General features: G+C 37.2%; 1 protein-coding gene and 1 long non-coding RNA gene across 3 annotated transcripts; both read left to right on the forward strand.

Annotated features, from left to right (window-relative positions):
- The first annotated feature begins 397 nt into the window (after nucleotides 1–397).
- Nucleotides 398–9,441, forward strand: acadm (acyl-CoA dehydrogenase medium chain). The gene is made up of 12 exons (XM_014974715.2): nucleotides 398–506; nucleotides 1,717–1,822; nucleotides 2,214–2,311; nucleotides 2,603–2,672; nucleotides 3,451–3,551; nucleotides 3,773–3,853; nucleotides 4,656–4,786; nucleotides 4,886–4,994; nucleotides 5,453–5,593; nucleotides 6,309–6,404; nucleotides 7,556–7,804; nucleotides 8,639–9,441. The coding sequence occupies exons 1-12, from the start codon at nucleotides 492–494 to the stop codon at nucleotides 8,708–8,710; spliced, it is 1,269 nt and encodes a 422-aa protein (XP_014830201.2). The 5' UTR covers nucleotides 398–491; the 3' UTR covers nucleotides 8,711–9,441.
- Nucleotides 9,442–17,915: 8,474 nt separating this feature from the next.
- On the forward strand, nucleotides 17,916–23,332 carry LOC148154699 (uncharacterized). Of its 2 annotated transcripts, XR_015765879.1 has the most exons (5): nucleotides 17,947–18,015; nucleotides 18,582–18,632; nucleotides 20,810–20,923; nucleotides 21,098–21,211; nucleotides 21,284–23,332. It is a non-coding gene; the product is annotated as an uncharacterized LOC148154699 (long non-coding RNA). The 2 variants fall into 2 exon arrangements; XR_015765878.1 differs by lacking the exon at nucleotides 18,582–18,632 and having other exon boundaries at nucleotides 17,916–18,015.
- Nucleotides 23,333–27,060: the final 3,728 nt, after the last annotated feature.

Raw genomic sequence — 27,060 nt, forward strand, 5'->3', positions numbered from 1 at the left:
TTAAATGATTTCTGATAAAAATCACATGAGCTTGAGATTAAAAAAAAATTAGTTTATTTTTTTTTCTTCAGAAAAGACAATAAATATCGGATGTATTCGACCCAGTAATCTGGTGCTTTGTAAACTACTTCATGATAAAATGTCAGATTTATGTCTGGCGTATTTCAGTCTTCCATTTGGGTGTATTTGATCTGAATGTCATCCAACCTGTTTTAGTTTTAATTAAAACAGGTTCTGAGCTGTTGGTGTTTTTAATTTGTGTTTTAACACTTCTGAGAGTTTTAATTTTCCATTACGTTCAATAAATGCTATAAACAGTAGAGGTGAACTGCATTAGGTAAGCTGGAGAAACTGGGACAAAAGTCACAGTAGAGATGCCAGATTGTACACGTCACCAATTTCCGTCGCTGTGATTGGTCGAGAGGACGCTAACTTACTGCAGCAGAGGTAGCTAACGTCCAGTCGGGTCAGTTTATGCTGAAGGATCAACAATGCTGCTCAACAAGGTGGGTTTGTTTCCTCTAATTGCTATTTACAGAAATATTTCTGTGTATTCACCAGTTAATTTGTGAACGTAAGCTTTAAATTATTGCATTTGCATCAGGAAATGAGGCTAGTCGAACCGTTACGTCACATGCTAATGATAGTTAGCAAGTTGCTATAACGGCTACAACACTGATAAATAGTTTTCCAACGAGTTTTTGCAAGTATGTTTTAGGCACAGTTTGAATTATTTTCGGCATCCCCTGGGTCTTTAACAGCAGACCTGAATACGTGCCTGTGTAAATACCTGCAGTCTCAAGGTCCATTTCGAGGAGCAGGAGAAATATTAGGAAAGAGTTACTGAGTTAAACTGAACCTGGTCTAAGTAAACTGACTGAAATACCTTTTAGTTTCTGTTAAATGTATTTGGACGTTTTTTGTTGTTCATAACCCCCTTTGAGTATGTTGTTTTTAAAAACTACAGTATTATTTTTCTTGTAAACTTGCCCTTACCTTTCAGTGTCTTTATATTCTCTGACTTGGTGTAACTACGTTCTTCCATTTTCATCTACCTTGCTGCTGGTACACACAGTGTTTACCTAACTATAATTCTGCCATGCAGTAAGTAGACACAATAAGATGATGACAGAGATTCTGTAACTATAATATTATATGTATAATTTTCATGCAAATCTGGAACAAACTTCCAGAAAGCTATGAAACAGCCGAAACACTGAGTTCCTTTAGATCTAGACTAAAAACCAAACTGTCTAGAGTTGCTTTTGAAACATAATCAATGAAACATTAATCAACAATCTGATGTTATGTTGGCAAAATGTAATGTTTCAATTGTTAACTGTGTTTCTACGACTTTGCACTTTGTGTTTTTATGATGTAAAGCACTTTGAAATGCCTTGTTGCTGAAAGGTGCTATGCAAATAAAATTTGATCTAATTTGATTTTAGGTATGCATGTACTGAAACTAATGGTTTTGTAAGATCATTCAAAGTGTTCATACGACAGTTTATTCATAACCCACAGAAACAATTAGGAATAATAGACGTGGTTTCATCAGTAAAAATGACTTTGTTTCTTTAGCTTCTCCTCACTGTCAGACTTTGATTTTACTGCTCATTCTTTAGTGTTTCAGTTTGTTTACTATGTGCTCAGATGCAGCAGTCAGTGTTGCTTTTGCCAGTAGAAGTGTAACGGTGACCTTTGACCTCCATGCAGGCGTTCAGAGCCAGTCTTCGCTCTGGGATTCGTCTGCAGAGCTCTGGTGCTGCTGCAGCCGCTGCAGCTTCCAGCCGCCATGCAGGAGCTCCTGGCTTCTCATTTGGTGAGTGAGAGGAAAACAGGACAATAAGCAATATGTGAATACAGAAAAACGGTGCTGAATCGACTTTTCTTTTTTAAAACATAATCATCAATGATTACACATTTAATTGATAATTCTGCACCAGCACAGCACATTTAAATGCACTAATAGCTTCACAAGTTTGGACAAACATAAACAACTTTAAATTTCCTAGTAAGTGCAATTAGGAGTATAACAGCCAATGTAAAGTAAATAATAAAGAAACTGTTCTGATTATTTCTTTATAATAAATAAAACAAATTTTCTTAAAAACAATCTGCAGCCTTGTTCTTTCATGGTTTTTCCCAGGAATCAGATTTTAGAACGAAACCTAATTTTATTTATTTAACTGTTTTTGTTGTTTTCTGAACAGAACTGACGGATCAGCAGAAGGAGTTCCAGCAGCTGGCCAGGCGATTCGCTCGAGAAGAAATGATTCCTGTGGCAGCTGCTTATGACAGAAGTGGAGAAGTATGTTCAGAAAACAAGAGGCTCAAACATACTGCTGAATGTTTTCTTTTAAAGTGTAGTTTTACAGAAAAACTTTAATGTTTTACCCTACAGTTGTACAAATTTTCTAAAGATATAAAGCCAAATTTAAATACCAGTGGTGTAACTGTGCATTATTCTATTGGTTTAATGTTATAAAACATAGTTTTATTATTTGGAAATAGAAAATGGATTTAAATGAAATCAAATGTGGGTTTTAGGAAGCCTAATGTTGAAGTTTAATGTGTAATTGATCTTAACTTTGTCTCCCAGTATCCGTTCCCCATCATCAAGAAGGCTTGGGAGCTCGGGCTGATCAACGGTCACATCCCACAGCAGTACGGTAAGCCATTACTAATTTAATACATTTCAGTAATATACAACCTTTTTTATTGTCAGGAGATTATAATAACAGATGTAGATAATTAAATAAATGCACATTTAATTATCTGTATAAGATGTTTTAAATTTACATTTTAATGATTTAATGGTGATTCAATAAATGGGCTATTAAATAAATTATTTATTTTATGGTACATTTGATTAATGATTTAATAATCAGTTTGTTTATTTAATTTTGTCCCATTTTAATTCTTCATAAGGAGCTTAAATGGTTTGATATGAAATTTTTGATTATTCTCTGAATACAAGATTTATAGCCAAATCTTTGCTTTACAGATAAATGTACAAAAATGTTAAAAACATAAATAAATCAGATCAAATTTAGTCTTTTTCTTTTTTTATTACTTATTTTCATTCATATTTTTTTAATTAAGCCAGTTATAGTGTCAAATGGAGTTTATTTGAAGTTAATAAACTCAAAAAAAATCCGTAGATTTATTCAGTAGCACAGCAACATTTATGACATAGTGACTTTTTTTTTTTATTTATTTCACATTTAGGTCATATTTAAGTTACTTATAATTTCACATGCTATAAATTTTATATTACTAATGGTTTATATTTGGTAATGTTTAACAGTTTGGATGGGAGTATATTATCAGTAAATCACTTTCCCCTTGGGGATCAATAATATATATTCTGATCCTGATTATTGACCCAAGTCTAAATGTGACGTTTCCTCCAGCCGCTTCTCTTAAATGTTGAGTTTTTCCTTTAAGGTGGAATGGGCCTGTCGATCTTTGACGCCTGCCTGATCACGGAGGAGCTGGCCTACGCCTGCACTGGGATGCAGACGGCCATCGAGGCAAACTCTCTGGGAGTAAGTAACGTAACGCATCCAAAACGACGTCATCAGGACAGGAGAGCCGCCAGTGACACAGCAGAAATTATTTATTTAATCTGTTTTATTAAAATATTGTATTTAAATTTAAGTTTATTGCTTCAAAACAGATTTTATTTCTCTTAATTTCCTTCCTGATAGTTGTTCCACATCAACAATCATAAGAAGCAGCTCCTTATTAATTATTTTTTACTTTGCAGCAAATGCCTGTAATTCTTGCTGGAAATGAGGAGCAGAAGAAGAAATACCTGGGAAGGATGGCGGAGGAACCGCTGATGTGTGTAAGTTCAGCACCAGACAAACTGTTTTAGTATAAACCTTGAATAGTTTGGAATATTACTGAAAAGTCTATTTATTTCAGAAACCTTTTTCAATAAATGAAGCAAATGATTTAGATTAATTACACTCAGATGTTTAATTACACATTAGATTAATTACCTGTCAATCATCGTAATTAATGTTAATTATGATTTTTTAAAATACGACATTTCAAATTAGACCAATAAAAAATGTTTTTAATACAGAAATTAGGACTGGACGATGTGGCTTATAGATAATTATTGATTATTTTTTTGTAATATCTGAAATACTGGCAGACTTTCCTGTTTTTTCCACCATTTTGACTCCACACCGTTTATTTTTAAACATTGAAGATCTGGTAGAATTCAAGATTGCTCAAATAATGTTTAAGGCATCAAATAAACCGTTATGTGAGCAAATACAGAGCATGGTTTATCAAAGAGAAGCAGATATAACTTAAAGCCTGGCTCAGCCCTAAGGATTCATATTATACGCACAACAAGAAGGAGCTTCTGTATTTCAACTCATGGGGTAAAGCTATGGAACAAGTTGAATGAGGAGTTAAAACAAAGTCAGAATTTAACACAATTTAAAAGGAAAAATCAGGAGATCATTATAACAAGATACAGAAATGTGACTGTTTGCTTCCAATCAAAGTATTTAGTAATAACTTATAAAATTATAGCATTAAACACGGGCAACATCAAAACATTTAAACTAGGATGAAGCTTTTCTTTCTGTTTGTCGTTCAGAGTTGTGACGCGTCTCGTTTCTCCTCCTCAGGCGTACTGCGTCACTGAGCCCGGAGCCGGTTCTGATGTGGCCGGACTAAAGACCCGAGCCGTGAAGATGGGAGACGAGTACGTCGTTAACGGCCAGAAGATGTGGATTACCAATGGAGGGAAAGCTAACTGGTGTGTATCTACGCCCGGCTGCTGTCTTCCTTCACTCAGTGGGGGTTATGCGGATGCAGTATTGGTAGACAACATGTTATTTGTCTCTTCTGTCCTCAGGTACTTCCTCCTCGCTCGCACCAATCCTGATCCCAAATGTCCAACCAGCAAAGCTTTCACTGGCTTCATCGTGGATGCGGATACTCCAGGGATTCAGATCGGAAGGAAGGTAAGCAGGGTGTTTAGACATCTTTGAAGTTTTAAATGTATCTAAAACTAAAACTTTAAAAATCATAAATTCGTCTATCCAAAATTAAGGCCTTAAAATCTCTTTAATTCATGTAATTAAGGCCTTAAAATCTCACCACTGGCTCTCTTCTATTGCTAATCCATAAGATGCTAAATTCACTGTGTGCATAAATCTTGACATTACTACTATATAAAATATACAATTTCCTTTTCTACATTTCTCTCATGATAAGTCTTAAATTTCATTCATAATGGTCTTAAAAAGTCTTAAACCTGCAGAAACCCTGGTAAGCAGAGCCTCTTAGTAAAGCTGTGAGCGTCTCTGTAAATCAAGCTAAACTAATTTAGCGATGTTGTTAACGATGAACAGTAAATATCTTCTGCCCAGCCAGGGTGGTTCATGCTTGTGGCGTTCTCTGACCCGTTTTGTCCTTTCAGGAGATGAATATGGGCCAGAAATGCTCGGACACCAGAGGCATCACGTTCGAGGACGTCAGGATACCGAAGGAGAACGTTCTGATCGCAGAGGGAGCCGGGTTCAAGATCGCTATGGGTGCCTTCGACAACACCAGACCACCAGTAAGAGCTCCACTTACAACCAAATTATTCAGATTCACAAACATTCTCTTACAAGATTCACCAGAAACAAGTGAAAAGAGAGCAGGAAGAAGAAAAGATCTTGTAAAAATCTGCCTCTTCTATCAAAATACATTTTCTGAGGTGTAAACATTAAATCAACAATTTAAGTTGCAAACAATCCATCATTCTCCTCATAATTTACTCAGAAGTCTATAAGACTTAATAATTTGCCTTCTTGTAAAATGTTTTGATTTCTAGTAAAGCATTTTTTCATCATCTAAATTGCTCCATAATTTCACTCCATCCATCAAAATGCACATTTGTTTTAAACTAGTTCACAGTTTTTACCTTTAAATTTATTTTTTTATCTCTTGAACCTGAGAAAAATAAATTTTCTAAACTAATTGTCAATAATATTTTCTAGTTTTAAACATATCTGATAGCATTTTTAAATAAATCAAGTCCCTTTAGTTTCAATATTTGAATAAACGGTACGTTGTCTGGCGTTCACTTTATATGAAATTCACATTAACTTTCTTTTTTCACAAAAAACGTTTGGTGTTTGATTTGTTTGTTTTTGTGCCATTAAACCAAACCAGTAAATGTCCTCAGTATGTAATAATTTAAGTGATCAAATGTTTCCCATGTTCTGTCTCGCATGTTCCACATTTAAATGTATTTCTGTTTTGTTTTCTGTTAACTAACTTTATTTCAGGTGGCCGCCGGAGCAACAGGCCTGGCCCAGAGGGCCCTGGATGAAGCCACCAACTACGCCCTGGAGAGGAAAACCTTTGGCAAAGTTATTGCTGAGGTTAGTTTGAACATCCAGGATGGGGTGTTAATGTGTCGCATCATTTTTAGCTGCTGTCAGTGCTGTCAGTTCAAACTATGACTGGACAGTGTATTTAGCTCCTTTTACAAAATTTATGCTTGAAATAACCCCCCAAAATGAAAGTCTTTGGATTGTTTAGGTATCAAAATAAAGCCAAGACTCAAGAGAATATTCTAGATTTCTATAAAAAAAAACAACTCTTCTGTTTCTGAGGGAGAGTAAATGAATATGGCATACCAGGGAAATAAATCATATCCTCCTAAACTAAATGCAGCTTGTGGTGTGACTGTCCCTCTGACTGCATGCAGCTGCAACCCGAAACGTAAACCACAGAGGGGTCTGACCGTTTTCTCTGCCAAGTTTCATGGAGAAGGTGAATCATAGTTTTATCTGACAAAAGGCCAGGCGAACAATCCCAGCTATGCATAGGCCTGTTACAATAAAACTAAACCAATTAATCACATGATGAGCTCAATAATTTCTATTCGCATGACTTACCGTTTTTCTCTTTTCTGAGCTTCTATCAGAATCTGGTGTTTTGGTCTCAACTAGACCTTTTTTTGAATACAATTTTATTTACAGAAACTTCTAAATTAATTTTATGTTATTTCTGTTGTTTTTGTTTATTTGGGATTTTTAATATGTCTTCTAGTTCCAGTGTTAAATATTCATTACAATTTAAAGTTTATTTATCTAGTATGTGTCTTTATCATTATAGTTATAGTACTTGAAAACTGTTTTTTCCAGATTCTGTGTGAATCTGTATCAAAATCCAAATAAATAACCAAATATTCTTTGATTTATATCAGTTATGTTGTTTGCATATAAAAATAATCGCGTAACTCTTTCCTCCTTGTTATAGGATTTGTAAACCTGGGTTTTATCTACATTGAAATATTGTCCCAAATGTGTTTGATTGATTTAAGTTTTAAGACTAGATTTGCTTGATAATGCATAAACGATGTGAAATATTCTGAAAATGAGGAAAAAGTCAGAGTTTTGGCCCTAATCCTCCTCCATAACAATACATCAACTAAAGCAAACGGCTAGTAAACTCGGGTGTATCTGTTGTATTTCTGCTGAAGCCTTTCTACCAGGATGATTACAGTGTCTGTGTTCTTGCTCGGCAGCACCAGGCCGTGTCGTTCCTCCTGGCTGAGATGGCCATGAAGGTGGAGCTGGCCCGGATGGGGTACCAGCGATCTGCCTGGGAAGTGGACCAGGGCCGCAGGAACACCTACTACGCCTCCATCGCCAAGGCCTTCGCCGGAGACATCGCCAACCAGGTGGCCGCCGACGCCGTCCAGATCTTTGGAGGAAACGGCTTCAACAGCGAATACCCAGTGGAGAAGCTGATGAGGGACGCCAAGATCTACCAGGTGAGGAAGATCGCTTCACTTAGATAAAAACTGAAGTTATTATGTTTGGACATAAAGGGGAACGATCTAGAGTCAACGCACAGCTTCAGTTATTACAACTGGAAACTAGAGATCAGGGTGATGGACTCAGACCTGAACTTTCAGAAACACATAAAGATAGTTTCAAAGTCGGCCTTCTGTCACCTGAAGAACATTTCCAGGATTAGAGGACTAATGTCCCAGCAAGTTCTAGAGAAACTCATACATACGTTTATCTTTAGTCGCATTAATTACTGCAGCAGTGTCCTTACAGGGCTGCCTAAGCTGATCCAGAACGCTGCTGCTGCTGGCGTTCTGACGAAAACCAGTTAGACAGCCCAGTTAGCTCTTCACCCCAGTTCTAAAGTCCTTCACTAGCTCCATGTAGCTCAGAGAGTAGACTTTAAGATACTGTTGCTAGTTTATAAATCACTGAACGGCTTAAAGATCTGCTGTTGTCATAGCAACCTTCAGGTTCTGGTTCTGCTCTACGCCTCCAGAACCAGAATCAAACATGGAGAAGCAGCATTCAGCTTCTACGCACCACAAATCTGGAACAAACTTCCTGAAAACTGCAAAACAGCCGAAACACCAAGTGGCTCTAAATCTAGACTAAAAACCCACCTGGTTGCTTTTGAAACATTAAAAATAAAACTTTAATCAATAATCTGATGTGCAACGATGACACTCAGGAAAATGTAATATTGGCTGGTTTACTGTGTGTTTTTGTTTTTTGATGATATAAAGCATTTCGAACTGCCTTGTTGTTGAAATGTGCTATACATATAAAACAACTCTGATTTATTTTATCTGTAGATCTATGAAGGCACGGCTCAAATCCAGAGGCTCATTATCGCCAGAGAACACCTGGGAAGATTCAAGAAGTGAAGCCGGTCCGTCCTCATCCTCAGTGATTCTCTGTTAGCCTGTGGCTCCTGTACATAACGTGATTCTGTAAAACGGATCCGGCCGCTGACCCGGGATGCAGCTCCAATGTTTTCTGCCTTAACGAAAGATTCAGATCATTAATCTGAGTCACCAGGTCCTGATTCTGCTGATTCAAACGATGAAAACTACCTTAAATGTGACGATTAAAACTCGTTTCCAAGCCAAAATAACACAGAACGCTGTAAAAATGTAATTTCTCCAGTGAACCGTTTAACTGCTTATAGTTTTTATCATAAAAGCATCTTTAAGCATTGATCAGTTATTGGTTCTCAGTCTGAACTAAAGCTGCTGTTAATCTTGTGCATCAGTGACTCAGATCCAGTTTTCTGTAAGGATTTATTGACATCTTCAGCCTTTTAATAATAATCTTGCTCAATATTTTTGCCATATTTTGCCTTGAACATCCGTCTGACTTTAAGATCAAATTTGTAAAATAACTTTAAATTTGAACAGAATGTGTAGAAAGATGTTTAGAAGTCTGTCTTGCATGTCTAAAGCTGTTTTTTTTTATCTTATCAATAATATTTTGCCTGTTTTTGCATTTAAAATGAGATTTAAACAGTTTTACAGTCAGATTTCTTCAGACTTCACTGGTGTTGGATGCATTTCTGTACTGTAACGTTTTTTTCTGAGCCTGTTTGCCATCAATTCATTAAATTATTACACTTTAACATGGGCTTCCCATCCTTTCTAAGATATAAAAAACTTTTTGTAAGAAGGAAATAGGAAAAACCTGCTTCCAAACTATTTGGAAGCAGGTTTTGTTCCTGCAGCAGAGTCACAGCTCATTCATCCCTGACAAAGCTTTAGTCGGTCCACTGCTGCTGCTTCCACACTTTGGACTGAACCATGGTTCTAACAATGGTGGGGAACCTAGAAATTTATTCTTATTTGTTTTCTTTGATGAATGGCGGATTTATTTAGTTCTTTGTTTCTTTCGCTTTTTCATACTGATATTATTTAAATACAAAGGTTTCTTTTTTGGTTTCTTTGGGGAGGCAGATGGGGCCATTTTAGACTTTTCAGATTTCGTGTGTTCGGACCGCCCCTCTCTGCCCGACCGGGAATTCCCCCTCCTCTTCCTCCTAAGGCTCTGACAATTATTCAACTTCAAAAATGCTTTCTTAAACTCATAGGGAATTACGGAAAATGTTGCAACTCATTTTTTCAGATTCTTCAGAGTTTTTACAGATGATGATGCTGTTGGCAAGGAATATCTGCTGTAGCTTTGCGTCATGGTGTTGAACAATGATCTCATCTTGAATTTAAACTAAGCAGAGGAAATGATTGTGGATTTCAGGAAGCGGTTAGATCTGTCATGGGAGAAGAAGTGGAGGTGGTTGAGGAAAAGAAGTACCTTGGTGTTCGTCTGGGCAACAGGCTGGAGACGTAACAGTGAAGCGTCTATAAGAAGGGACAGAGGAAACTAAGATCCTTCAACGTTTGCAGCAGGATGCTGCAGGTCTTCTATCAGTCTGTTGTTGAGAGCATCATCTCTTCAGCAGCATCAGAACCAGGGTCCTAAAAAGGCTCAGCAGCCTGATGAAGAAGGCTGGTTCTGTTCAGAAATTAATCGATAAATCTCTGATTCCTCATGATTGACCTCTGTCCTTAGGTCTCCTCTGTCCCTTCTTATAGACGCTTCACTCTTACGTCTCCAGTCCAGTCTGCTGTCAGATGAAAACCAAGGTACTATTTTCCTCCACCACCTCCTCTGCTATAATAGAGCAAACCCTGTTGATGACGAATGAAAGGTAACAGCGGCAGCCTCATTGCTGCTGCTGTTACTATTCATGCTGTGTGGTCTGGACAGCTTCTTCCTGTCCTGCTCTCTCTAACTGTCCTCAGACATCAGAGAGGCTTGGACCCATGAAGTCCTAACCTGTCTCCCAGAGGGCCCCTAAATGGGACACCCTCCACCCCCATGTCCAGTCACCAAAAATTATCTTGACTGCTTACAATTTTTACATGTCAATTGTGTCACCCATACATTATGTCTTAATTCAACTTTTCATCATAACTTTTAAAAAAAGGCTTACTACTTTTTATGACGATAGAAAGAAAAAGACTAAACGCTTTTTCAGCAGCTGTAACTGTTTACTCCATCATTAACATGTAACGTGTTTTTCCGACCGGCGTTTGAACTCAGAATCAGTTCTAAGATGCTCCTGCCGGCAGAGGCGGAGAAAAAGGAAAGGTGGGGAGCATGGTGGGATGAACTGTGAGAGAAAATTAGAATTACACACGTTTCACTCACTTTCCCGATGAATCAGAACAAAGCCCCGTCCACATTTAGAATTAGTCATTGTGTTTTACTTACTTCTCACTAAAGATTTACACATAACGAAACAGATGAACACTTATTAACTGCACTGAATTATCTTACTGTTATAAGATAGGGGAGAGAAGACTTGTTGAATCTCAGGTATTTTGACAGTATTTAGTTTGTTTTTACTATAGTAAAAACAAACTAAATACTCAAGTTTTTCATAGTGAAAGAGAAACCGTCTTTGTGACCTATGACTACTTCTGACATCATAGTTGTGCCTCCTTTTTAGAGTGTATAAATAAATGTGAGTAAATGTTGGGTAAGATTAAGGTCTTCCCCTCATTGTGACTTAAGGTGGTGTTAAGCTTTGTTATATTAGACCAGTCCTGGTCAGAACAGTCATTCTCCAGATCTGTTGGGGTTTATGCAGGTTTATTCTTCTTCAGGATCAAGCTGAGCATGGCATGGTTCTGCTGAGCTTGTTTGGGTTTGTCCTTGTGGAAATGTTGGATCTGGAGGAACAAGTCGGTGTTTATGGAGAAGAACTGAAAATGTGAACGATGAAGGACGTATCGTCCCTCCATTCGGTCTGGACGAGATTCCCAAGAAATGTTGGTTCTTCTCTGGAACCCAACGTTCACTGAAGTCACTTCTTCCAGAACCGTCTTCATGCTGATGGGGATCTTTATAGCACATTTTGATTTGGACGTTTTCAGTTAAAGTTCCTTGATGGCAAAAGTCTCTATGTAAGGTAAGGTTAACTTTAGCTTTATTTAAGTGAAATATTGGCTGCAGTTTTCTAAGTGAATTATAATGATAAAAAACTTTTTTCTTCAGTTTTTTTTTACTGAGCTGAAGGAGGTGCCCTGAATGTTGAAGCTGCTGTTTGGTCCAATCTGTTTGCTCTATTTCTAAAAACGATTGTCATAGAATCTGACTCCGAAACATTACCCCTCCCATCCCAAAGAGCGCTCGACCTGATGAGCCCATATTAAAACTTATCTGCATCTTTTTCTTTTGGAAGAGACGACTGGTCTCCATCACCAGGAGAATCCATTTGGTTAATGATGATTTTTTCTTTGTTCGGCTTCACTGGAGGTGAGTTTTGTTGTAATAGTAGTTCAGCTGATGCTGAAAGTTTTTAGCACTCATAGCTAAAGCAGCTGTATTGTAGCTGCTACCTCTTATTCTTGAGGAACAAATAAGACTGAATGTCAATTTAAACACATTAGAAAACTGGGATGCATTAATGGTTGTGGCTGATATCATTTTCAAACATCTTTGATCCAGATCAGGCTAGAAAATACGAGCCTCATGTTTTCATCCATGGTTGGTTTGTAATTATTTAATAACACTAAATGCATTTTAAGGGTTTATTTGAGCTTAAAACTAAAAAAAAAAAAAAAGCAATTTCCTTTTGAACAGTATTTATGAGATGTTTTTTGTTGCTTTATTTGCAAATACTTAGTGCAAACACTCGTATGAAAAACACCAGAATAAATAAAATGGTCTGTATTTCAATATTAAGAATATTGTTTAACATGAACAAGTCTGGACTCTATACATTATCCACATATAATTTATAATGTCAAGATGTCTTTTGTTGTTTAGTTTTCAGCTAATCAAAATGTATCAAGTTATTTTAGGTTTGCAATACTTAAAATTAACTTCATATGTTGTAATAATTGATTCTGTTGAGGCTATTGGTTTATATGTGACGGTAGGGATTGAAAGGAGGGTGCAGCCTTGTGTATGAATGGGTTTGACTGAAAAAAAAAACAGTGCAAAGGGCCAAACAGTTTAACAAATTTTAAGAGAAAGGTCTGTAGGTATTGTTCTGCTGTAGCCATGAAGACGTATGACTGGAGAAAATATTCAAACAATGATCTAACTTATCTGGTAAAATATATCTTAACAGGCGGACAGGAAACTGCACAGTGGTGCAGTTGGTAGAGCAAGAAGGCTCTGGGTTCAATTCCCAGTCTGGGTCTTTCTGCATGGAGTTCGCATGTTCTTCCTGTGCATGGAGGGTTTTCTCTCCCACAGTCCAAAAACATGACTGTCAGGTTAATTCTCCTTAGGTGTGTGTTTCTTTGGGACACATTTGTCTAAACACAGCAAAGTTGTAGAAGAAAATTCTTATTTATGAACTAAAAACATTTTATAGACGTAAAAAAACAGAATAAACCCAAAGCGGTAAATGTAAGCATCTAGACAAAATTAAATATTTTATTTATTGCTGTGCAGGAAAACAAAGAATTCACAACTTTTTTCCGTATTTAATTAGGAAGAAGAAGAAGGAAAATTTGGCCTGTGAATACTTTCAGTCTAGAAATTTTCCCTCGGCCAAAAACAGCTGTTTTGGGTCATACTTTCTCTGGGTTGTGGTTAAGCAGTCAGACCAGAACAGAAAAATGCAAAGTGTGTGAGAGACGATATACAAGCGATTTGTTTTACTAGCTCAAAACGAGTCGTGTGCTGGAACTGCAGGAAAGCAGCAGACTCAACACTGGGAAGAAAAGCAGGACTTGTTGCAGACATCCATTCATTACATTAAAGTTAAAGTGTTTCTGTAGTGACATATAGTTTTTATTTATTTATTTAACTTTGATTTAGCCAGGTAGTCACCATTGAGGTTATGCTGATGCCTATCATTAGCAGGCCTCCCTTGTTTTGTGCTGATAGGTAGCAAAACAAAACAAAACAATTACAAACCTTACATACAAATAACATCCACAAAAACTACCTAAAAAGTTTTAATACATACACATATACACAATCCAGTGAATTAATGTTACCCTTTTTGTTTCTATTGTAAGGTTTATACAAATCATATTGCTACCGCCACCTATTTTTCCTGAAATCAACCATTTGTTTTGTTTTGTTGACATCCAGGATTAGATTGTTTACATCACACCAGATGTTTCACCATCAGATTATGTAATTTCTAAATATCAAATGATTGATCATTTGATCAGTTACTCAGTACTTGAGTAAACTCTTTACCAAATACTTTTTAGCCTTATTGAATAATTTCTTGGATGGCTACTTTTTACTTTTACTTGAGTGAAACTGTGTTGAAGTATTTTTACTGTAAGTACAAAGTTTGGCTACTCTGTCCACCTCTGCTCATTTACTATGAAATAAATCTATGGGGATCAATTCTTTGATAACTTTTAGCACAGAGCTGCTGTTGTCTCTCATCTGCTGCAGGGAGAAACTTCCTGCAACATTAACCAAACAAACTCGCTGCAACTTGAGGGTTTTTGTTCTTTAGTTTGTTGGAATATTATATTTATTTGGGTTTACTGGAAACAAACCTACAATTTCTGATTGCAAGGTGACTGTTCTCCCCACTGAGTCACAGACAGCCATGAGTCCTTCTCCATGGTTCCTGAACAGTGGGGGGCATTCTGTATTTCCCATCTGAAAACTATTATCTGTATCACACTGTGATATAGAAACCTAAAAATGGCCTAATGATGCTTGAAGACATGGGCCTGGTGTTTTTAGATAAAAAGATGTTTTGCTTGTCTAAGCAAACGGTGTTACAGTTTCCATGAAGCTGCTCCTCCCTGCACACTGAGGTGGTACAGTTTGTCCTGTTTAAATCTAGAAACTACTGGAAGTCTCCTGCTTGGTACTGGGGGTGTGGCTGTAATTCACCCTCCCAGTGGAGTTTTCACATAAAACGGGTATGTATTGTTTTATTGCACCCATACAGCTCCATAACGCCAAAAATAACAATTATTCATATATACAGTTTGTCCTGTGTGCCCTTTAAAAGAAATAAATCAGCTGATGAGATTGTCTACCTCCACTGATGGTTCAGATAAATGTGTCAAAGTATTTTATCACCAGCTACATCTGCTTCTGCTGCTCGGAAAATGGCAGAGGGGGCAGCATGCGTCCTTCTTAAAGCTGCAGTATGTAGCATTTATTTTAAAAAAATGTCATTTTTGAAACGTATGTTGAAACTGTAACTATGTCATGACAGTGTAGCAGGAAGAAGCCTGCCCCAATATTCAGAACACCTGGGCCCCTAATCACCTCATGACTGTTGGAGAGTATAAAGGGAAACTATCTCACCCGGTTGTTTATTCTGGCATTTGGTCACACGCTTTTGGGAAAGTCGCTTGGAAAGAATGCAGGTCTTGAGCCCTAACATCGGTGAGTAATGTTTGTCCTTCTACATAAGCCCTATAAATTCAGAGTTTGATTTGAATTGTTTAAATCTAGAAACCACTGGAATTCTCCTGCTTGGTACTGGGGGTGTGGCTGTAATTCACCCTCCCAGTGCAGTTTTCACATAAAACGGGTATGTATTGTTTTTTTGCACCCATACAGCTCCATAACGCCAAAAATAACAATTATTCATATATAGAACATATTGGAAAGCTGGTCCTCCTGCTATGGGCCAGAAAGGATCCTCTGGTTTGGGGTGAAATCATCCAGCTCTGGTAGGTGACGATGGTTTCCTCTGGCTTCCATCTTCTGTAAATCACCTACTAACCTTCTCATCTAATTCCAGCCCTGACACTGCTGCAGCTCACTGGAGACCCTGCTGTTTTGTTTCATTGTTTTTTGTTTCATTTTTGTAACTGTTTTGTTTAATTTGTTTTGTTTAGTTGCTTAGTTTTGGGTTTTCTTTGGTTTAAATTTACTTTGGGACATTCTATTGTTTTGTGTGGCCTCCAGCCTTGCTGCAGGAAGCAGCCATGAATTCTTTTAGACTATTCTATTAAAGCATTGATTTTAATTGGTTATGTTGGAGGTAACCTCATTTTAGTCTGTGGCCAAGTTTAAATTGTAGTATTTGTTTTTTGTATTTGCTTGTTTAACCCCACCCTTTTGTCTCCAGGCTGAGAGCTGACGGTAGTGGGAGGGGCCTCCTGGGAGACTGGAACTGTGTGTCGTGCGAGTGGCCGGTGTTGGGATTTCTTCACGATTGAATGCCTGTTCACCAGTGTTTGGGGTGATTTATTTTGGATTTATACATTTATTTTAGGAACCAGTTCCCATTTGGACCGCCCTCCCCCCTGCCTCAGTACTGTACACTCCCTTCCTATTGTGTTCCTTATGTTGTGATGGTCTTTTACATGAAACAATAAAATGTAATTCATTTTTTTGGAAAAGTCTTGTTCTCCTTGGTCACGAACCTCGAGCCTACTGGCAGTCTAATTCCTTGGGTGCAATTCCCAAGGTGGCGTTGTTGGCAGCTTCTGGTTACCCTGCTGTGAGGACCGTGTTTCCCCGAAAGTAAGACAGTGTCTTTCTTTTTATCCCCAAAAGCCCCATTGTCTTACTTTCGGGGTATGTCTTATATTGGAAAAAATTGTCGAATTTTTTGTTTTAACCATAAAATTAACATTTATTAACACGGCGTGGTGACGTATGGAGGGGGGGGCGGCACGCAGCTAGATGAGCGGTGTTTCCCCGAAAAGTAAGATGTATGTTTTTCGGGGTACGGCTTATATTAGCCGAAACCCCTGATACGTCTTACTAACGGGGAAACACGGTAGCAGATCCCTACCTTAGTGTCGCCACAATCTGGCATTGTCGGCAGGATTCCTTGGAGAACAGACATTCCACTGGTGTTTTTTTTTTCTTGATTTGTATTTATTGGTTGAAACAAAGCAGCAGTGTTTCCCATACGTGGGCCCAGAACTCCTGTTCATCTCTTGTGTACAATTTTACTTAAATTATAGCTATGGAAGAAGAGTTGCAGGAGTTAAAGGAGGTAATTTTGCAGCTAAAGGCAGAGAATGAGAGGCTGAGACGTGGACAAGCTTTTGTTGCACCTGGTCCGAGTACTGAGCCTCCCACTCCATCTGCATCTGCTAATGCTGGTGTCCAACCGATGGAGAGGTTGGTGCTTGTTCCCCGGGATAGAAAATGTCCCTTTTTCAGAGGAAGAAAAGGTATAGGTTTGGTGGAGTGGTTGGAAGAAGTGCAGGCTTGTATGAGGGCCTGCCACCTATCAGAGTTGGATCAGGCCTTTTTCTTATTTGACCACCTAGAAGAGCCACATGAGGAAATTAAATTCCGTCCCAGGGCAGAAAGGGAGGATCCAGCCAAAATAATTGCTGTGCTTAAAGAGCTGTATGGGTGTTCAGACTCGTATGTTGCCTTGCAGGAGGCTTTCTTTTCTCGGCGGCAGCAAGTAGAAACATTTCAAGAGTTTTCTCTTGCATTAATGAGTTTAATGGCCGCTGTTAAACAGCAAGCCCCAGGTGACATTCCTAATGCTGAAATGTCACGAACCTCGAGCCTACTGGCAGTCTAATTCCTTGGGTGCAATTCCCAAGGTGGCGTTGACAGCTTCTGGTTACCCTGCTGTGAGGAGCAGAGTAGCAGATCCCTACCTTAGTGTCTCCACAACAGTATAACATGATCTGTAGAAAAAACAAGCTCCTCTGTCTTCCCCCAGTGCTCCCAGTGTTAACTATAAACAACCAGTCAGAGCCAGGAGGCGGTTAAAAAATGCTTTGTTTCTTTCTTCATAGCATTGTTTGTAGGACCAAAGTGTGAAGATTGATGCATTATTGGTAAAATAGAGTACTTCATAATTTGGAGACTTAAAGCTTTTATTATGAAAAGTGTTTTCACATATTTGTTAAAACTGTCAAGTAACAATTAGGTATGAGGCAGATAACTGTTGAAAAAATGATCTCCTTCATTTCCTCCCTGAGCTGCTATTGCTGCCTGAGGAAACGCGTCGCTCCCAACCAAAACAAACAAAAAACATGACACACCGCTGTAGCTATATAATTATTTAATGAGTGTCCTATTTAGCTCTCAGCATTTAGCTTTGATGTCCACTCCCATAAGTTCCAGGAAATTCAGGAAATTCCGGACATTCTGAAACTCCCAATAACATCCCCATCCTGTAAGAGACGCAGCTTCTGCTTCAGTGCTTTAGTTGCCTCTGACAGCTAAAAGGCACAGCTTGATTTATATCCTTACATTTAGAAAGGTAAGATTACTTTTTTGTTTCTCAGTCGTGGTTCTATTCTGCCTAAGCAGATAAATTATCCTATTTGTTTCAAACTTTAAGGATTTATCAATACCAGTTTTTATAGTGAGGTGAAGGATTAAATGGCTTCAAGAGATTTATTTTTTTTTATTTTATTATGACTTGCAGAGTCATTAATAAGATATTATTTGTTGAACCAGTAAAAGGTCAAAAGACTTAATAGAAATACTGGCAGGGCAATTTCTCCTAAAGAAGCTTTAAATTAAGGGAGGCTGGAAGTGTTCGCTACACTTTTTGCTTATTATTATTGTTAGCATATGTAGCCGGGGCATATTGTCTCCCCCGAATGTGTGCTGCTGCGCCCTCTTCCTCTTGCCCATATATGGAAGATGCTGTGACAGAGCGCAGCTGGCTTGTTAGGGAGACAGGTGATCAGCATTTGCATTTAAAAGCAGGTAGATCGCTGAGATGATCAGAAGCAGGCTGAGAACTTGTGCACAGGTATGTTTAACATCAATCGTGGAGTGAGTTTAGAATTTGTCTGATTCTGCCACTGATTGTTGTAGGAAACGAGAGTGACATCAAGAGCAACAGTTGCTGGTTTCACTTTAGAGAAGGTAGGGGCCGTTTCTTATGATTTATCTGGCTGGTTAATGTTCTTGTCTAACTTGATTTCTTTTGTGTGTAGGTTGGCCTGCTACTGTTTCAGTTTTTGATTTGTTTTGATTTCAATTTTCCTTTTGTTTCTGTTTATTTTTAGATGTTTATTGTTGATTAAAAAGAATTTTTCTTTTTTGGGGGGGTTTGTTTAGGGAAAGAGACTTTCTACTGTAGCCCTCTGACTTGTTTTAAACTGGGACCTACGCTGTCCCTGGGTCCTAGGCTGTTTTATTTATATTGAGGAGACTAGTGGAAGGGGAGTTTCTTTGTTTCCTTTGTATTCACTAGGGATTTTTGTGTGAGTGCGCTTTTGTTGGGGAACACTTAGGTGTATTTAGTTGTATTTTTGTTTTCTTATTATTCCTCCCCCAAACAGTCAAATTTTTATCTAATTTTAATTATTCAGCTTTAAGGATCCCAGGGTCAGCATAGACTTCCACCTTTAGTGTGGTCATTTGGTATAATAAAATAAATTGACTATTATTGTACATGAAACATTTGTGAATTCAATAAACCGTTTGTAATCTGCAGCAGTGCCTCTGTCCATCTTTACAAACTTATGAGTGATCTGGTAAAAAGAGGATCTAAAGCTGTACCCAAGGTCACACATATATTTCTCAAGCTGTTTTACAAAGTGGAGGAGGTTAATGTTACAACTGAATGTATTTATAAAACCCACTAACAAAATGTTTAAAATATTAATAAATAGCTGTCTCTGCATTTAAGTTATTTTTACTATAAAGTAATAGTGAACATTTTCAAGCTGATTTGGTCCTTCTGGATTTTATGATTGGTTTTCTAAACATAAAACAAATTATTTTTTTCTTTTTTTACAATCATTGATTTAGTGGCACTGATTTAAAATATTTGCAATATTTGCGCTTAGATGACAAAAAAATAATTTTTATTTTTCATTGATCATGAACTTGACATCAAGTAACTTTAATGCATAATAATATTCAGGTATCAGCCTATTGATAAAACATTTTCACTGACATGTAATTGTTGAATTTAAGTTTTAGATGCACAACATTTATAATCATTGACTTGGTGACAATTTTCTATGTGAAAATGGTTTTACTGTCACTTATATTAACATTGAATCATAAATTACTACATTGTGTTTTCACTGAAAAGATGAAAGACCAGGTTGAACTTTTAAACAGAAACATTTTATAAAAGGGAGAAGTTAAAACTAAGAGTATTTGGTCGTCCCGTCCGAATGGTGTGTTAAAACACTGAAGGCCTCTTCAGTCTCGCGATATCCGTTTCTGATCTGTGCTACGTTAGCTTTACCTTTCTATTAGCAAGCGGGTCGAGAACCATCACAATGTCTTGTGGTATCATCTTTGCAGTTTTTAATGAATGTAAGTTTGTTTTTGTTTCTCTGATCGCCTGAACTCTGAGTTTTTATGACAAATCTAACTGCGGTTTACAGCAGAATGGAGAAACGAGGTCTGTGAACCGTAAACGGAGCTTGATAAATCTTATCCTGCCGTCTGCAACGACTCTTCAATTCACTGAGTTACATTTAATTTCAATTAAGTGATTTCAGTTGAATTAAAAAAACTTTTATTTTTCTTTTTACAATTTGAGTTCATCTAAAGATTTTTTATTTATTTACTTTTTTTATCTAGACCAGCTCCGGGCCTCAGGCCCCCTGCTCTGCATGTTTTAGATGTGCCTCTATTCCAGAACAGCTGATTCATGTGATTTCATGACCATCAAGTTCTGCAGAAGGATGTTAATCACCCAGAGATACAATCCAGCTGTGGCAGAAGGGAAACACCTAAAACATGCAGGAAGGGGGGCCTGAGGACCAGGGTTGAGAAACACTGAGCTAGTTTACTGAAAAAAGACGACTAAACTAACGTATGTTGCTTATCATCACAACGATTCTCTGATTCCTTTCAGCACAAACGTTTTATCAGCAGTTTCCAGAGATAAACTTTCTAAGCAGCTGTAACATGAACCAGGCTAAATAAAACCTGGGTTTTCTAATTAAAAGTTATTGATTCATGATTATTTAAGATCTTTTGATGAATGAAGGAAAATATCTACTGCTGCAAACAATTTAATATTTTAGTTTGTCAGAATATTATATTTACTTTGAGTTCTGTTTGTTTCTGTTCAGACCCAAACCTCCTGCACTATGGGATTCCTCTCCATCTTGGTCCCACTGTGGCTGACTTTCAACTGGACCTGAACCGTGCAGCTTTTCATTACATGATCCATGGAGATGAACTGGGTCGGTTAAAGTTTTTCTTGTCTCTGTTTCTCCACCTTTACCTGCAGAATTAAATCATGATTAAAGAATAAATCTATTTCTGTCTTGATGCACACTGAGCTGTGGATGCTGAACTAGTCTAGTTTGTCCTTTCAAAATAAAATATTTACTTTTGCTGGTTTCTGTTTCATTCAGTCATCAGCCTTCAGGAACTTGGGCTTGTTCTCCGTTTCTGTTCTGCTGCTGGAAACATCGGATGGGATCCGACCCGTGGAGCTGTTCGGATCTCGGTCCAGGGTTTCCTGTCAGGCGAGTTCAGAGCAGAAACCTGGTTGGGAAACTCCTGAAGTCTTTGTGCTGAAATCTGTCTGTGCTCTACAGTTCTGCCACTGCTGGATGGAAACAACACCGGGCCTCATTGGACCTTCTGGCCTCAGAATAATTAGAAAACTGGACAACCTGCTGCAAAAGGTGATGAATAATAGTTTGGTGTCTCTAAACAGGGGATGATGGGGAATATTTACAGATGCAGGAGGTTTTTACTATATAAATGAACTGAAATGAAAATTGAACTGAAGATAAAGTTTATACCAAAAATATGAAATATCAGTTTAAACATTGAGCTGTTTGCTAAATAAGAGCTGTGGTCTGCAACAGAAATCAGTCAGCTGTTCTCCAACACATAATGCATATTTTTTTTATTATTTATTGGAGATATAAAAGGATGGAATATCGCTAGACATTAAAAATTAGGTTTCCTTCCTGGAAAGACGAGTTTAGACTTTCTGGTAAATCACTTTCTAATATACAATACAGTGAAGATTTACCTGACTGATCATTTTTATTTAATCAGAGAAATGCACCAATAAGGCAACTTAGAAAATCTGTAAAAAACTTCTTGTAATTAATTTTCTATTTGGGTCAATTTGGCAGGATTTGCATCAAACAAATACGACATGTGAAAACAGTAAAAATATGTTATTCTGACATCACTTTATAGATCTGATTCACACTCCCAGCTGCTACATTTTATTCATTAAACTTTTTCTTCAGTTTAATCCCATTTAAAAATAGTTTCCATAGTGAGACTTAATTTTCCACCACCAAATAAATGGAAATTTATTCTCAAATTCAGAATTATTGTAATAATAATTGTAAATATTATCACATATGTTACAAGATTATGATGTTCTATAATGTAACTTTCTAATTGTTTTCGACGTATGGCCGTCAAAATAAACTAAAATGTGTTTTATTTTTCTTTAACGGTGAAAATTGTTCCCCGATCCACATCAACGTCTCATCTCAGCTCCGTTTTTATGCCAGACTAATTAGTATTTTTTCTAGTGACAAATGATTTGTTGTTTGCAGATGTTGTGATTAAGTAAAATTATTTGTTTTGGAAAATCAGAAAATATAAATTTTTAAATACACCTTTATATTCAAATTCTTCATGTGTCAAATAATATATAAACATTTGCACCTTTTAATGCCTTAAAGTGCCTTGATATCATTATGTTCATCAGGATGAAAAAAGGGTTTCCTGATGTTTAGACCATTCATTTTCTTAAAACATGTCCTGTGCAGTACAGGTGCTAGAAACACATTTATTGTTGTACTGCATTGTTATACTTGGTATCTGTCCTCTGTAGGTTGTCCTATACTTAATAGCATTGCAACACGTTACAAAATAAATGCATTTCAAACATGAAAACCAAGTTGTTGGGTTGTTTTATTTGTCTACGTTTATGGAAGATTGACACTTTTATTGTTTTTTTTAACAAATTGCACATCAAAATGTGACATTTATCTGACTATTGCATAAGTAATGATCATGTGCAGAAGCATCAAGTTCACACCACAGAGAAAGGATTTTAGAACCATGCTGCAGTAAAACTTTAATAATTTTGAATATTATATGTGAACACATAATATCACATTATTACAATGTTAGGTAAATTGTATTATCAACTATTTGTTATACTGTTTTATATGTTCTTAGTTTATGTACTCTTATTTGTTTTAGTCATATCTTTTAAGGAATGTTTCTGTATTGTTAGTCACTCTGATTTCCTTTCTCAGAGGGCCTCTCTGACGAAGAGCAGTGACAGCAGCTCTTCACAGAACGCCCTGCTTTGACCTCTTAGATAGCTATAAAACCATCGCCGTGAAGATGTACAACTTGTCCTGCTTGATCCTGGGTCAGGAACTGGATAAGCTAGTGTTAGATAGATTGTGTTGTTAGTTAGTGATAATCTTGGCGCTGTGACTGTGTGATGAAGTGTTTTCCCCCTCCCTTTAGAGTTACAGCGCTCTCTGTGATAAGGGATCCTAAAGACAATAAAAAGAGAGGGGCAGGCAAATGTGCTTCAGAGCAGTAGGAGATTTGTAACTGAAAGCACATCTCTGTCTGTTCTCCTCGCGAGTATTAAGAGTCTAACTTTCTCTTGTCTTTCCTGTGTTATTTGCTGTGTTTAATAGGTGTCAACCCTGACATACAATATACATATGGAAAACCCTGTCGTCCCCATTCTTTTTCTTTTTTTTTTTTTAAAACACTACTTTGGAATGAATTTCATCATAAACTTGTGGTTTTCTAAACAATAATATACGTTTGGTCATGTAGAAATCATTCTTTTTAAGGGCAAAAATAAAACATAAATTGTTCTTGGGGGCCCCCTGGTGGCCGCGGTAGGTCAACACCAGTAATATGGGCTGCTGTGCAGTGGGCATCCAAAGCTCTGAAGCTGCGGACCGGTGTCACAAGGAACCAAAGTGACGACAACACTGAATTCGTGTTGAATCATCGAATTCAACACTGTGGTAGGATGTTTCCTACCACAGTGTTGAAAACCTTGCACAGACACTAATGAAATGTAAACTGGTGAAAAGTTAATTTCCTTTGAATGAATCCAGAGACATTTTCTGGTGCAGTGCTTATAGTTCTCACCTGTGTTTGGAAATTTCAGACTTTATTCAGTGGAAGTTTTATTTGTCTAAAACACATCGATAACAAGGCAGTTCAAAGTGCGTTACATAGGAGCTGAAACATGACGTTGTTGCTCTGTTGCTTTGTAGGCTTTGTGTACAGGCTTTGTGAAAGCCTGTACACAAAGCGTTTCACTTTCACTTTGTTTTGTTGTCTCTCCCTTTACTTGGGGACAATAAAGGTTATTTCTTTCAATTCTAACCCTCCTGATTATACATTTTAGCTCAACTTCAACTTAACGAAGTTGTCACAACAAATATTTCACTCATACAGTTTTTGAATTTTTATTTTCAATACAAAGCATGAGAAACGTGCACCAGTAAGAGCCACACAAAATTGTGATACATTTTGGTTTTTGTTTCATTAATCAGATTCAGGCTAACCTGATTGAGACTCCCCCAGTTCTAGTTTCTCCTTACAGGGTGAGAGTTTCACCTTCTGGTGAATGCAAATTGTCTCCGTCTTGAAATTGACTTAAAATTCAAATAGGTGCTAGAGTTGCAAAGCAAATTGTAAGAAAATCATCAACATCCAAATGATGCACAAGTAAGACTTGTGCTTGTGCAAGATAAAAACCTAATGCACCAAATATGAAACAAGCGATAAACAATACATTTAGTCAAATTCTTTATCAAAATGATAAAGCAAAAATGTATCAAATATATTGATTATTTATATCGTAAATGTCCAGGTATTATGAATCAAAGACAACTCTAAATAGGTGGGTGTGTGAGAACAGGAACTTTGTGATCTTGAAGACGGGTTCAAAAATCTGCAAAGATTTTCCTATTTATTATCTCTGAACAGCACAACGAACTTAAAAAAGCTAAAAGTGCTCCTGTCAACCATTCTCAAGCTAAAAAAGGTTCATTTTCAAACATCTTTTTTGATGTTTTTATTTTTTCATTGTTTTATTGAAATGTCAAAATGTTCCTTCAGTCTGGGACATTTTGACTTAATACTAATTCAAGGTATCAGTGATGTTATTCTGATTAGTCAGAGTATGAATTCCAGGTATCTGAAATAAAAAAGCCTCCAGTTCTAGATATTTCTACTTCGTTTGAAAATATTTTCAAAGGATTTTTGACTGGCCAGAATTACAGTTCTAGGTATCTCTAATTTAGTTTTGTCTTCTTAACAAGACTAAGACAAAAGCATTAAATTGTAAAATCTCAGTTTTCCATGTACAAACACAAATACAGAGTTTTCTCAAATCACTTTTGTTGGAGTTTTTCTTAACAATCATTTCAGTAGTAAAATAGAAACTGTGGTTTTGTGTGGATTCAAGGCCAAATTGCAATAATATGTATTTGTGTTCTCGACTATGGACCCATATTTCTCATTAAATTTTAAACTGAGTAGCTGATGGTGGCCCTGGGCCACTTTTTGTTACCTTAATGGAGGAACCAACCATTACGCCAAACTGCAGCTAATACATGGTCAAAGTTAAATGAACATGTAAATTAAAAGTTCAAGAACTTAATGACAGATCACACAACTTTGTGCCAATGTCAATTGCTACTTGGAAAGTTTCTTCAAAGTAATCAAGAGTCCTTGAGGATCCTTCATTGAATAATAAGAATGATGAATACATGTGTAAAGATTTCTTAAGTATAAAAGTTGAGGACTTTTTTTTTTTTGCAGGTAAGATACTCAAGCAAAAACAGGTGTCTCCATTGATTAAATGTTCTGCTGTTGTCTGTAATACAGTCTGTTTCAAAAACCTCCAAATTGCTCCATCACAATTTGTTACCTAGCAACCCCAAGCCAAGTCCAGCCGCTCACCTGGCAACCAAAGCGGAGCTCCACCCTCTTCACTGCAAGTTGCCGCTGTAATGGCGGCTGGAAAAGGAGAATGTTTTGCGGTCGGCGGCAATACAGAGCTTGTTTCCATGCATTTTCTCCCAGTCAAGGAGAACAGGGCTGCGCGGCTTCATTTTATTTTTGGTTGCAATGTCCCTGCGATACCGTCAAAGAAAGTTGTGGTTTGCATAAATCAGTTTATTACCAACATTACGGCAGGATTTACCAAAAGACTTAAACTGAAGGAAGGTTCCGTTCATCACAGTTCTGCAGATGACGACATAAGTAAGTACATAATGATGAATTGTGTGTTTTATATTGTTGTTCAGCACAAACATGATTTGTCAGTTAGCATAAGCTAATGCTGTGCTAAATGACGCCATTGCTAGCCCCGTATCTCATGTTAAGTTACCTGTCGGAATTGTAGAAAACTGGAAGCGCCTACATTGAGAAGATGCAGTGAAAACATTTCTGAAAAATCATGCCCCTTCCCCCACAGACTCACTGATGTGCGCTACTACAAGATGTTTTGAAACAATATCATTTTTTTCTCCACAATTTTGTTAATAATAAAAAGGGTTAGATTATAAAAAAATCCAGAAATGATCATTTTCTTTTTTACTTAAAGGAAAATCTCAATGTACCAGAGTGGGTAAAATTTAACACTGAGATCAGTGTAACTTTAACACTGCACTAGGTTGGACCATAGGTTCACTGGCTCAGTGTTGAATTTGACTCTGTAGTGTTTACTTATAACTGCTCATTTAATGTGTAACAACAATACACACATCTAAAATTAAATGATAAAATTTTTATAGGCCATAAAAGATACTTGTGGACGGAAAAAAAGGTTGCACACAAACTATAGCAACAAAAGAACCGCCCCCAGAATGTCATTTTAAACTTATTTAATTGCTGAACTCTGAACCTTCCTGTTCTCTCTCTGAAACTGATGTCTCCAGTTTCTGCCTAAACAAATCTAGGTACACAGGTCAAAGACCAGGCTTAAGTTAGAGTGCTATGTGATATTCATACTGATCTATTGTTAAGACAGCAGCAAAAGGTCAGGTGAGTCTGACTGGAAATACTAATCTGTCCTCATCAAATATGCAAACAGAAGAGACTGGTGTCTCTTCTGTTTGCATATTTATCTGTTCAGTGATTAGATGGGTTGTGAGTCAACTGGTGAGATCATAATGTAGATCTGTGTACCATCCGCGTAGTTATAGCTAATCTGATTTCCTGTGATTACCTGAGCTACTGGGAGCATGTAGATATTGAATAAGAGGGGTCCTTGGATTGAGCCTTGCAGTACCCCCATCTGACTTCTGTCCGCTTCAGTGAGAATTCACCTGTTGAAACAAAG

This window comes from Poecilia mexicana, unplaced genomic scaffold (assembly GCF_051168715.1).
Source record: "Poecilia mexicana isolate PSO_F unplaced genomic scaffold, ASM5116871v1 scaffold_17, whole genome shotgun sequence".
Classification (NCBI taxonomy): Eukaryota; Metazoa; Chordata; class Actinopteri; order Cyprinodontiformes; family Poeciliidae; genus Poecilia; species Poecilia mexicana.